Source organism: Protomyctophum bolini, assembly GCF_963924005.1.
Source record: "Protomyctophum bolini genome assembly, chromosome: 9".
NCBI classification, from domain to species: Eukaryota; Metazoa; Chordata; class Actinopteri; order Myctophiformes; family Myctophidae; genus Protomyctophum; species Protomyctophum bolini.
Window position 1 is genome coordinate 28670208 of NC_137870.1, and position 13241 is coordinate 28683448.

At 39.3% G+C, this 13241-nt stretch overlaps 2 protein-coding genes across 2 annotated transcripts; one reads left to right on the top strand and one right to left on the bottom strand.

The window, feature by feature from the left end:
• Window positions 1-2433: 2433 nt before the first annotated feature.
• Window positions 2434-5900, bottom strand: get1 (guided entry of tail-anchored proteins factor 1). The gene is made up of 5 exons (XM_080772797.1): window positions 5741-5900; window positions 5018-5183; window positions 3988-4055; window positions 3493-3607; window positions 2434-3074 (listed from the first exon to the last, which is right to left on the bottom strand). Exons 1-5 carry the CDS (start codon window positions 5828-5830, stop codon window positions 3001-3003), a joined length of 513 nt encoding a protein of 170 aa, XP_080628923.1. The 5' UTR covers window positions 5831-5900; the 3' UTR covers window positions 2434-3000.
• A 456-nt stretch (window positions 5901-6356) lies between these two features.
• On the top strand, window positions 6357-9698 carry hmgn1a (high mobility group nucleosome binding domain 1a). Its single transcript, XM_080771870.1, has 6 exons — window positions 6357-6588; window positions 7915-7935; window positions 8043-8072; window positions 8179-8211; window positions 8325-8492; window positions 8615-9698. Exons 1-6 carry the CDS (start codon window positions 6568-6570, stop codon window positions 8720-8722), a joined length of 381 nt encoding a protein of 126 aa, XP_080627996.1. The 5' UTR covers window positions 6357-6567; the 3' UTR covers window positions 8723-9698.
• The last annotated feature ends 3543 nt before the right edge of the window (window positions 9699-13241 follow it).

The window sequence follows — 13241 nt, forward strand, 5'->3', positions numbered from 1 at the left end:
TGAATCTGTGTATTTCTCCTGCACACAGCACACTCATTTTATTTTATTTTACTTTTACAACAACATAGTCATTTCAAAGCAATTCTTCACATATATCCCCCCCCCCCCACAACCCCATGGCAGCACAAAATTATACAAAACAAAATCTTCGAAGAAACATCAGGAAATGTCCATAAATACAGAACAAAAACACATTACATACAGTTAAACAAACAAATGCACAATGTCCCATCCTCTGCATCACATTTAAACCCTTCACACATATTCATACGTTAATATTTTTTACCCTGTCTGACTAGGAACCATACCAAGTGTCAGGCAGACAAAACCCTACTATGCAACAATCCGCAAAGCCCTGCTGTTCCATCAATCAAGCCCCCAGTTTGTGCACAGGCACTGGACTGCTGCGACTGCATCAAGGAGCTAAGCAGCCAGGTGTGGGGGCTATACAACAGCAGCTGTGAAAGGCCACCACTGAAAACAAACTGAGACAGACCCAGCATTGCCACAGGATGGCACTGCAGCACTTCCAAGACTCACAAAAATGCCTTGGCGGGATCTTTGGCACATTATGTTCTTTGCCCTTATTGTCTTTCACAATCTATTCAAGATCACTGCTGCTGGGTTACAGTTACATACATGATTTGCGTTGACACCAGCCCTTACACGTACGCCAGAAATGAAAGCTTCATTTTGGGACTATATTCTCTCTGGGTAAAGTGGGTAGGCTAGAGACAATACAAGTGTGTATTTCTTAGCTACATTGACTGTACATTTTCCAATGAATCTATTAACACAATAATCTCCTTAACACCTGTTTGATGATAATTTCTACCCATTCTTAATGCAGATGAAATATGAAAACTTCAGCCATGGACTTACATTACTTTACATTACTGCATTGTCTGAATATGAAAACTTCCAAAATACTAAGATCTATTTTGGATAAATTGTTTGACATTGATCCCACACTTTCTCTAAACACAGGATCAGCTTCAGCCATGGACTTACATTACTTTACTGCATTGTCTGAAGCAAGCCTTATACCTGCTGTAGGCTACACAAGATATAATAAATAAAGCATAACCTTGAATCCTACTTTGTTTTTAAAAGGCCAGCCTCACTATCATCTATTGTCAATAAATATATTTTTTGTTCTTCCAAATAGTGGATGTTAATACTTATTTCACACTTTTGACTGGCTCCTCTCTCTTGCACTTGTAGTCCTAAGCACAGCAACAAGGTTGCAAGTCAGTCCGATGCAAGAGCCTGACTACCAGAGGCTACTCAACCAGTGCACAACCTTTTGGACAGAGATGTGACTCAAAGGCAGGCTGAAGGTCACTGCTGATCTGACAAGGAAAACCAAGAGGATGCACAGTGAAGCCACATCATTTATTAAGGGACCATGGAGGCGCATTTTCAGCAAATTATACACATTGGAGTAGGATGGGTAGAGGTTGGGGTTTGATGTGACATATCTCTCAGGCACAGGGACAACAAATGAACATAGTCACACAGTGGCCATTATGCTCATAATTCATCGAATGGTTAAGACAATGACACCACACTCCTATTTGTTTTACAGTACATGTAGGCCTACTTTTTTAGTAAGGGGACACAATTTTTACTTCTGCAGATTTCCAAACAGAACAAAAAGGTACAGACATAACTGAAAAATCCAATTGTATTTGTATTATACTTCCATGATGTGCATGATGATCAAATTAGTTTTCACTTTAGTGGCCTCTGGCTGAGTGTCATCTTTAATTTAACAAGATAAAAGATACAACCAAGATCGCTTAAATGGATGAATTTCCTTAACTCAAAGACTTCATAGATTTCTTTCCAGATTATCTCTTTTCATTTTAGGTCAATGACAGTTATGGTGCGTTCACACGGGCAGATGAAACAATGCAAAGATGCGGTGTCGATTTGGAGCAGCTACTGTACATGCATCATGACGCTGGCTTCCATTGACGAGTGGTAGACTGCATCGTCTCACTTTTGAACGCAACATTTGGAGTTATTTGCTACTGAATATCCAGATCCAGAGGATTTTGTAGATGACAAACCACAACAAGATGAAGGTGATGGAGATGACATGTGCATTTCCATATACGCAAAGTGCCAACTCTGTGAAATACTGCATGTGCAAGAGGGCACAACACAGTGTTGATGAGAATTGATAAAATGTTTGCCGGGGGGGGATCGTTACACATAGCAGTGTTTTATCTAAACAGTAAACCAGGAGTAACCTGATGAACAAGCGGTTTGAAATTGAGGGTTAGACAGATAAGCCTGAGGGCAAACAAACAGAATTGGCTTGTAAGTTGTAGCCATATGAATGTAGCCAGCCTAATCAGCTGCCTGAAACACTAGATGTAACATTTCATTATTATTTATATAAATAATATTTAACAATGTACAATAGTGTTTTTTCCCCAATGATTGAGTGATTCTCTTTATTATTTACGTACACAATCATTTAAAAATCCAATTTCAAATCAACACATACAACAACAAAAATATGCAAAAGAAATATGCAATTATCACAAAACAGTGAAGTTCAGATAATATGGCCATTTGTGCATAAGCCACAGAGATCATGTACTATCATACCGCATTAAAAAAACAAGTGTGTACCAGACCAGTAAATAAAAACATATGTACCAGATATTTATAACAGTGTGAATATATTACATTCCACCACATGATGCCTCTTGTCCAAGAACCTGAGGAACTCCTTTATTTACATTTTGAGAACACACCTTATGTCTACATTTGATATTGTTTTGTTTTTGTCTCGCTTGTAAATATTTATGCAACTACAATTTCTTGGAAAATAATGTCACTCTTTTACATCTGTAAACTTGGGCGTGACAAAGTTTAAGCTATGTTTTTGTTTTTTATTTCAATGAAGCATCATACTGTACTGCAAATATTTCTTCTGGGAATGGAATGCTATTGAATAAAATGATAACCATTGCATTGGGACACCTAGCTGAATGCATGCAGACCAAGTGTAACTACTTTGTTGCACACCACTAACCAGCATGTGATTCCCACTCCACCTAAAATAAAAAAAGAAAGGTGACTTAGTTAGACTGAAGTAAATGAGTTGCTTGATATGTAGGAGAAAGACACTATATAATCTGCAACCATTTCTGTTTGAATCTGTACAATGACAATTCCATATTGATGGAATGAAATGCAATCTTGTCAATATCTGTCATTTAATTTCTGTTCAGTGTCTACACTGGTCTAGAGTTCTCAAACTTCTGAGAACTCTATAAAAGTGAAATGCCAGTCAGCACCATCTTCATAGTAGATGAATACACAAGTAGACAGAACAGAATTATTATTTTCATTATTATAAAAAACATTATATATATTTTTTGTTTTCAGGAGCCCAAGGCCCAACCGGCCCTACTGATTAGCATACATTTTAGGCCAGCTCGGCATGAAAACGTTGTCAGGACTCTGGCCCACCTGCTATTCCTGTTGGGAAAGCCACAAGTCGTTCCACTGGCGCTATCCATCTACTGGGCACCACCGTCACCGGGTCAGCATAATACTTCCAGATCAGCGAAATCATCACAGCAGCCTGACAATAAGAAGAACAGGACTCTTTTTCAGAGTGACAACTTTACTTACTGTGTATATTATACAGTAATAATCCCTGTGCATGTGCAGTATATTATACATTGTAGTATATTATACATTGCATAATATACACTGTATAATATACTGCACGTGCACAGAGCAAGGAATGGGGAAGAAACATACAGTAGGTAGATGCTCAATTGCTCATATATATAGTTAATTAGTTATCATTGAAACAGTGTACTCTAATATGAGCTGAACATGTTATAATGCTTCAAGCATAAATAGGAAACATCCAGATAACAAATTAAACTGAACCAGCTTTATTTATGTATGTCATGTGGTTTACATTGAAATAGCCTACCTAAGTTTTCCACTTACCTGCAGTATATGAAAGACTATATTCACCACCCATTTCATTTTAGATTGTTGTGCTGTTCTTGACTGAACTGGAAAAAGCAATACATTCAATGAATTGTTATGGTGACTTTGTGTTTTTAATACTTTGAATATGAATTACACACATGACATTTATACAGTGAATTCCCCATTTATATGTTCCTCAGTCATAACCATAAGATCACTTGACAAGCATCAGACTATAGTACACTCTTTGTATGGTATATAGCAAGGGAGGAGCTCCAACAGACAAATACCCATTATGCCCATGCATGTCACATATTGCATATACAGTAAAATGCTTTTCATTCCAGACTGTGCCATATTCACCCTTGTTGGACACAGTAGGAGAAAGTGAGAGACAGCTGTTTGGGAGGAGCAAGTGAGTGTGTGGCTACAGAGAAATGGCGGGTTTTTCACAAACTTGAGGAACCATATAGGGGGCCATAAGGGGCTGTACATATAGGTCATATACATGCTGTGAATCATCTTAAAATTGACTACATATTTGGCCTTATATTATATTATTGGTTCTGGGGTAAAAGTAACTATGAACACATGGTTCAACATAGTACAACTAACTTTGCGCTGTTAGCTGGATGACGTTTAACACCAATTATGAAGCTCTGGTGGGTTACTTCCTGTGTGTATAGCACAATGCAGTAGTTGAGTATGAGGGACGGCAACAGGCACCAGTTTCCCCCTCCCCCCAATGAAAACAGCCTGTTATCCAAAACCCACCTGCCATTTCCCACACTTGCTGTTTTTAACATGCTAATCTGCCATGGGCGAAAGCACAGAACACACTAACAGTGCCATCCATCGAAGGTGTGAATAGCACAGATTTATGTCTGGCAGCTAAGCGCTACAAGTTTTGAAAAGGAGGCCCCAGCAAGGGCTGGCTTTTACCCACCATTCACTTCTAGTGGCCCGACATTGTATTACCTTGTGCCTTCACCTCAGGTTAAAATAAAAGTGTGTGTACTGAATTTTTGGCAGCATGGTATCTTACCATGTGTCTTCAGCTTGTCTGTCATCTTGTTGATTTTGCGCTCTAATCTGGCATATCTAGCAAACTCATCCATCATGCTTATTGAAGAGTGTTCCTTCTTCATCTCCTGTATCTCAGCCCTCATCTCACTCTCTTGCTCAGCATCCTTTTGGAAGATCTTGGACAGCTTGAAAAGAACACAGTAACCTGTAAAAAACTACAGCCTAGCACTGACCAACAGCTTTGATAACGATCATATAGGCTTTGTGTAAGTACAATCATATCCATGCGTTCCTTAATGGTTGACTGAAGACCAGAAGTGTGTTCAAACAAGCCATACATGAAACTGCTGCAGTTTTCATCACGGGGCCACTGTCATGCTGTTGGTCTGCAAAGTGCAAAGCTTCACGATATACAGCTATTTGTTTAGCTATCTTAGCATACGTTAATATAGGAAATAATGTCGCCAACAGAAGCAAAAACTATGCAAGGCGAATAGTGCACAAACAGTACAAAAATGTTGTTCTTACGAAACCACACCCTCTATGGTTACATTGTTTGAAGCTAGCCAGGATGGCCAAGTAGCCATTGGCCTGTGTTTACTAGAAGGCTATAGGCTAGGCAGCTAGACTGCTTGCATGGCTTTAGAGACATCAAACTACGTTGACACGCATTCATAAAACCTACAATGTGAATGCACATTTCATTGATTCAACGACAAATTAATCAGAAGCCCCTACTTACGAAGGATGATATGGTTGGTAATAGTGTTTTCATTAGATTGCATAGAAAGACAGAGCCCAACACCAAAAACCAAGCGCAACCAGCCGCCATGTTTTCTTTTCACTAGTCGTCAACATTTCTGTTCCCGCAACTGCCTGCCCGCCTGTGTGCCGGGTGCTCTTTAACTAGTCAGAATGGAGGGATACAAGTGACATTTCTGGGAAATCTATTAAGAATATTATTATTATTGGAATAATCACAAGTATGCAAGTGGTACTTGCAAAATGTATGATAAACAAATAAACATTTTATGTTAAATGCATGTTTTGAACAGAGTATGCAGTGGAAATGGATTAGTGTTGTTTGAAAGTTATTAAACTGAATATCACCAAACAAAAACAAATCTGAAATCCATGATTGATTGTGAAAATTCTGAAAAATGAGAGTGTAGTGTATGCGTGTTAAGGGGGGTCTGCTGTAGGGTTGATTGACACACCGAGCCGACCACACATATAGCTTGCTATGGTTTAAAAATGTGTTGCCTAGAGCTCAGAGCCAATCAGTGGGATCAGGGGCGGGACTTGCTGCTTCCTGCCCGTGAGGTTGGTTAGGATCAGGAATACAATATACAGAGGGGGATCCAATCCGGTTTGAGCTAGTTCTGCTACTGATGGAACATTTATGTTCGTAAGTTACAGTGTGTTCCCACCAAGGTATAGACTCACTGAGCGGGGTGACACCGAGTATAGCTCTCTGTCTCTCTCACGTTTGTCTCACTGTATAGTTCGAGCTGCTGCCTGCCAGTTGTTTTCTTTGTCCGTTCGACCAACACACAAACTAAAGACACCATGCCGAAAAGGAACAGCAGAGTAAGTGGAAATGTGCACAATTTGTTAAGATAATGTTACAATTGATAATTTCACATGTTTAGTTGTATTGTTTACTTTTAGTTTTTCTTAACTGCGCTTGTTTACTTTGTATAACAAGTACTTTATTATAATTTATGTGCATGTAAGCTTAAGAATTAGGTTGGAATGTGTGGTGTTGTAGCACGTTGGTTGTGTTTAGGGTCTACCCTGTTGATATGGAAGTGGCGCCTTTTTACTTAGTGCAGAGGGGACGCTAATCATTGAACCGGTTTGCATTGCGTTACATAATACTATATGGTTGTTTCTTCACTTTGTGTTGAGTTTTGTGCGTTTCTGGTCGTTTTTTTATCGTTATCAGATTCTCTGGCGCAAATGGCTAATTAGGCTTCTCAATGAGATCAGACAAAGGGGTGTAACCACCAAGCCATGTAACGTTGCATGGCGCCGTGCGAAATAGGGCTGCGTATGGACATTAATCGTGTTTTAACGAGCTAGTTTTAACTTGCATGTTTGTACGAGTACGGTCGATATAACGGGAAGCCACATCGTCCACTTTTTGGCCCGTGTCAAGTCTAAAGCGCGACACCATTATGGGGGGAGAGGTCTTTTATTTTGAGTGTCATGGCAGCCGATGCATGTTCCTAAACCATTTGGCACCATACTTCGACGGCTTTGTGTCCCTGAAAAACCCTGGCCATGGTACATTTCGACGTTCGTGTCCTTAAACAAAGTATAGGGGTGAACTTGGGGGACTGATAAGACGGGAAGCCGTTTTGTGCGTTTTTGTTTTTACTCGCCACGGGTGCTGAGAAAGGTATTTTCGCATAGTTAACCGTCGATATACGTATATCACACATTATCCTTGTGGGGATAGTAATTGCGGGTAATGGCGGGAATAAAGTCTGTGTTGACGTAGACTGGTTGTGTTTCTATCTTGAAGTCTCTGACTGGAACACATATCCGTGTGTTCACTGTGTTGGTGAATGGAGAAAGCACGTGGGGGCGGGGCAGCATTTTCCCTCCTGTGCATGCAGTAGGGCTAGAGTAACTTTCGAATAACATTTACATTATATCAGAACTTATTTACTATAATTCTTACATTACACTGGGCGAATTTGGCGCTAACAATTATAACTACGTCCCCCCCCCTGTTGGTTATGTCACAGATTCCCCTCCCCCACATCGACGTTACATAATTCCTCCTTTAACTTGTGGGGTGTGGGGGGCACAGCATGTGTGCCCATCCCCCTCTAGTATTACACACCCACTTTTGCTCACTCATGAATATGGGTTTGTTGTTCTAACTTATTCTTGTCTCTTCCACAGAGTAATGAAGTTGAGGAGGAGGTTAGTATTTTTTAAGCTCACAAAATATTGTTTGCACATTGCTATACTGCTTCAATATATTTTTGTTGGTTAACTAAATGAACATTTTGTTCTGTTTTGTCTTCTAGCCAAAGAGAAGATCGCAGCGGTTATCTGCGGTAAGTTCAGCAAAGCCCATGTTGTTTTCTGTGTAAATTGAGGAAAATTATTGAGATTGTTTTGGTTGTAATTTGACTTAATCTGATCTGATCTTTATTTGTGCAGAAACCAGTGCCAGAGACCAAGGCCAAGGCAAAAGTAAGACAGTGTTGAGTTTCACCACTAGGGGTGTTAGACATGCACATTCTTTTTTGCCGTCTATTGCATGAAGGCCTATCGTGTATCTTATGGTTGTGTGTTTCGGGTTTTAGCCACAGAAGGCACCTGTGAAGGCACCCAAAAAGACGAAGGAAGTCGTAGAAAAGGCCAAGCCAGAGGAGAAGAAAGAAGAAGAGCCTGAGGTTGAAAAGGAAGAGGAGGCCCCAGCAGAAAATGGAAAATCTGAACCAGAAGCTGAAGCAGAGGCTGAGGCGGAGGAGGTATTGTAGATCAATTATTTCACACAGATCATGCTGAAATTTCAGTTTCATCATAACTAAATAATATGTATATAGATTTTATTTTAGTGAACTATTTATTCAACTCTTTCTCTATTCTCCAGGAGACTCCTGCAGCAGCAGAGGAGGAGGAAGAGGAGGATGAGGAGGAGGAAGTAGATGGAAAGGAAGATGAAGCTGATCAGAAAGATGATGATGAAGCAGCAGAGTAGAAGCGTCCCCCTAACCTATTCACCAGTGCTCCCTGTACCTCCTTTCTTGTATAATGCAGAGGATATTTTTTATCGACTATTTTCTTAAGAAAAAATCAGCAAGGTTTTTAGTGGCATGATTGTAGAAACACATTTTTAAAATACAAAAAAAATATACAAAAATAAAAAATACAATTGAGAAAGATTGCATTGTATCTCATGGCTTCACATTGTTTGAAGGGAAGGTTTTGGTTATTATGAGTTCTGTTGCATTTTTTTTTAAGAGGGAGGGTGCAGGTCGCAGCTATCTGCATGACATTCAATCATGCCTATATCAGGAATTTGTTGTTAAGCTGGGAGAGTTGCCTGAAACATTCCAGAGGCTATGAGGGACTGTATCTGTATCCTGAATTGTTTGGGGGTTTTATACACTCTAATACTCATTTGTTTATGATGGGGGGGGGAGGGTTAGTACAGTTGTTGACTGTTAAAGCTGTGCTCTATGTTATGTCATTTATTCTTCATGCAATTTGTTCTAGAATTCACTGTCCTATTTAATCATCACACTCACTAGTACTGGAATCTTGTCAGGCCCATCTGCGCTTTGTGTATTGCTTTCTGTTTGGCAAAAACATTGAAATACTATTTGTATAGCTGCTGTGAAGTAAGGGTTTCTTCTCTTCCATTATTTCATTGATTTCAAATGCAGTATGTGACGGTACATTGTGAGGATGGTTAAATGGGTATGTGTTCTTTGGCCAGGCTAAAAACAACATGCATTACATTGTTAATCATGCTGGTTGTAGCTTGTCCATGGATGCTGATAATCAAATTACTGTGATTTCACCTCATAAGTGAATATAATGCCAGAAGTTGCCGGACATCTGTTGTGGTCTTAGGATTTATTTACCATTGTACAGTTTTCTCAGTTTTTTTTTGTAGCTGTATCTGTGTTATGACTGGTATAAAATGCCAATTAAAATGGATGGAATTTCAATTTGTTGTGTTTTCATTACAAAGTAAACGTACACCGTGGTAAGGACTATTTTAAGATACCTTTCCTTGTGGTTTTATTAAAAATGTAAACGGCATGAGCTGAACATGACTAAAGAGGAAAAAGTCCAGGGTTGTCAGTGAATACATTTCTATTGACCCAGGTGTAACATTTAAACTAATACTTAATTTATAGACAATAGTTATAGGTCTCACCCTCATAGTACCTTTTTGCTTTATAACTTGTATTGCTACAGTCAAGGTTGATAGAACATTGTCAATAACGTGTCATAATCTACAGCGCTCAACATTGCTGGATAAAGGGGGATCGTCTAATAATTAGCTGTGTACAGTGTACTTGGTTTTGGACTCGCTTGGGTTACAACATGGTAAAATAAATGTGAAGACGGCAGCTCGCTTTGTCTTTGTTGTAGCAGAGGGAGAAGAAAGCCTACTTCCCCAGAATCCCCACCCCCCGTTTCCTTTGCTGTGGCGGAAGTAAACAGTATTTCTGAGGCTGAATAGAAAGGGGGAGCAATCGTGCGGGCTAACCGAATATCGCCAACCGTGGAGCGGAGGTTAGTTGCAGCCATACTACTCGCCTTATCGCATATTAAACATACCGGTAGCCTATTTCATTATGTTAATTCGGTGTCCGATTTAAACGAAATTTGTTCACCTACCAAATCACAGCCGATTCAATTCAAACATTTCGCTCCATGTCAGGTAATGTAGTAGGCCCACCCATGACCCCTGCGAGGTGCCCAGTGCCTATGCACTCTTCCTGTAGCCTATCTGTTACACTGTAACAGTTTCAGTAATGTAAGTGTTAAGACATTTATCAATCAATCAGCCAATCAGGCTGATCGATTGATTGAAAAATGTCTTAACACTTTGCAGAATGGGTACAGTTCAAGTAAAGTACAGGTCAATACAAAAAAGAGGATAAAAACAGAAAAAGCACTAATTCATCACAACACTTAAAAACCTATGCAAAAAAATAAATCATACATACGGTTTGAAAAAAGGGAAAACATGTAGGCCTACAGTAGGCTATAGAAATATAGGGGGTTCAAACATTTTTTCCAAATTGCAGCTGCCCTAGCTCTGGTCCATAGCTCTAAGGCTGTTGCATTTAAAGCTATGTTACCGATGACTTCCGGCCGGGCTTGCATAAATGCAGACCAGCCTCTCTTTTTTAGCGTTAATAAAAATAACGTTTTTGCTACTCACCAATACAAAGGCGGGTTGTGGTTTAGAAAGACTTCTTTTCTTAGTGGACGCACTCTGAGCCCCCCACCAAACGTATAAAAGGTACTTTTTGTTACTCCACTGCGCCCTCTACCGATATTGCCAAGAGAAAACCTTCATAGAGAATATTTTTCCTTTCCGGGAAAAAAGTACCTTTTATACTCTTATCAAAACCTCTATTTTAGAAAATGTACCTAGGCCTACAATTAAAGCCATAATGAACTAATATAGTTATTTTATTTAGTATAGCATTCTCAGTCGGTATGTAGGTATCCGGAGAACTTGCCAGTTTACCAACTTGCGATTTAGTGAATTTTAAATTGCATTGAATTGAGAGAGAGAGGATAGTTGTTTAGAGTTAACACTAGAGAAAGTAGGAATGCTAAAGTTTAAACACCAAAGTACCAAAAACAATGCAATTCATTAGTAAACAATATCCTGAAATGGTAGGCCTATACTTATCATTGGTATTCACATACTCACCTTTTTATCATTATCTAGCTGACCATTTAATTGCACATAATAATTTGATCTCTTTGGAAATGAACTATAACATCTGTGAGTTTGACATACTACACTGATGAAGACAGCATGTTAGCATAACGATGAAGACAGTGATGAAGAATTTTCGCCGTGGCGACTGGAGAGTTCTCCGGTATCCGGTGTGTATGCACGCATGTGTGTGTGTGTGTGTGTGTGTGTGTGTGCGTGCAGGTTTGTTCAGTGCATTTACTTGGTGAGTCATGAAGGAGGGGGATCGCAGGCCATAGCCTGGCCATAGGGCCACAGGGGTCAACAGTCAAAAACGTACTTGAGAACCACTTCTGCACACATGTAGAAAAACAGGTAATAATAATCATGTTATACATGAAACATTCATTGGAATTAATAAAAAAAAAGATAAAAATGGCAATGTTCGTGTCCAGAGGTGTGGACACGAGACTTTAGACTCAACTTGATCAAATAAAAAGTGACTTGAGCCCTTTCACTTCACACACGAAAATATTCGACAGATCCGAACAATCTGTGCTTTAAACCCTATGTTTAAAACAGTTTTGACATAACAAATCAAACTGTGACAAATAGCTAGTACATATTGAATGAAAATGTTTAGGATAACCCAAAGTTAAAGAATAACTTGTTATTGTGTTCCTATGACCAGTCTAGGTTTTTACCTAATCTTGTTAAAATTATTAAAATGAATTCAAAAAAATATTTGAATTATTTCTTTTTCAAGTGAAGGCCCCAGCAACAGTAAAGGAAGAGGCCGAGAGAAAGGAAATGGAACTGAGCAGAAAGATCATGATGCTGCAGAGTAGAAACATCCCGCCTAACATTCACCAGCACTCCTCAGTCCTTTCTTGTATTGATTATTTTCTTGGGATGAACCGCTACTTGTTAATTGCAGGCGTGCAATATGCTGGCACAAGCCAAGGCTCCAGACTGAAATGCCACCTCGTCAGTGTTGCATTGCAGTTGATAATCTTTGCATGTAATGCACATTACATTAAAGGACATTGTCCTTGTTCTATTTCTGTGCTTTCACTTGATTGATTTCTTTATTGACACAAAATCACATGCTTAATTTAAATGTATGATGTATAGATACGTAAACACAAAAAGCCTGAGAGATTATTTACATTGTGGTCCTAAAGTAACTGTGTGCGACGCGCGTGTGTGTGTGTGTGTGTGTGTGTGTGTGTGTGTGTGTGTGTGTGTGTGTGTGTGTGTGTGTGTGTGTGTGTGTGTGCGCTCAATACAGCTCAATACAATCAAATATATATAGTATGATTTCATACAAATACATTATAATATAAAGGCTGCTATTCAGCCAGCTCTTTACGGAGGCCTCAGACCTAACAACAGAGTTATAATCAACTGAATGCTTCAGGTCACCCATTCCACATTATAAACATAGTAGAAAAACAAGCCCTTTCCTATACAGTTTTTATGTTGTCAGGATTTGCAAGCTGCACACACATTTTGATATGTGCCATACGCATGTCATAAAGTCAGTCTAATTTGTGGTAAATTAAATAATGCATGTAAACTTGCCACCGTATGAACAGTGATTACATTGCCTTTGAAACAAGCCACAACTTCATTGTGTGCATACAGGTGTGCTGAGTATGTCACATTTACAGTATATTGTCCTAAATTGAATGGCGTGCAGGACGGTATGTGTCTCTCTGACAAATTGTAAAATAAGTCTAAGATGCCTGCACATATATGACCATTCAAAGACGACATCTTTGTTAGAGTGAAGTTGAACAACTATAAGAACGGACTGAGATTG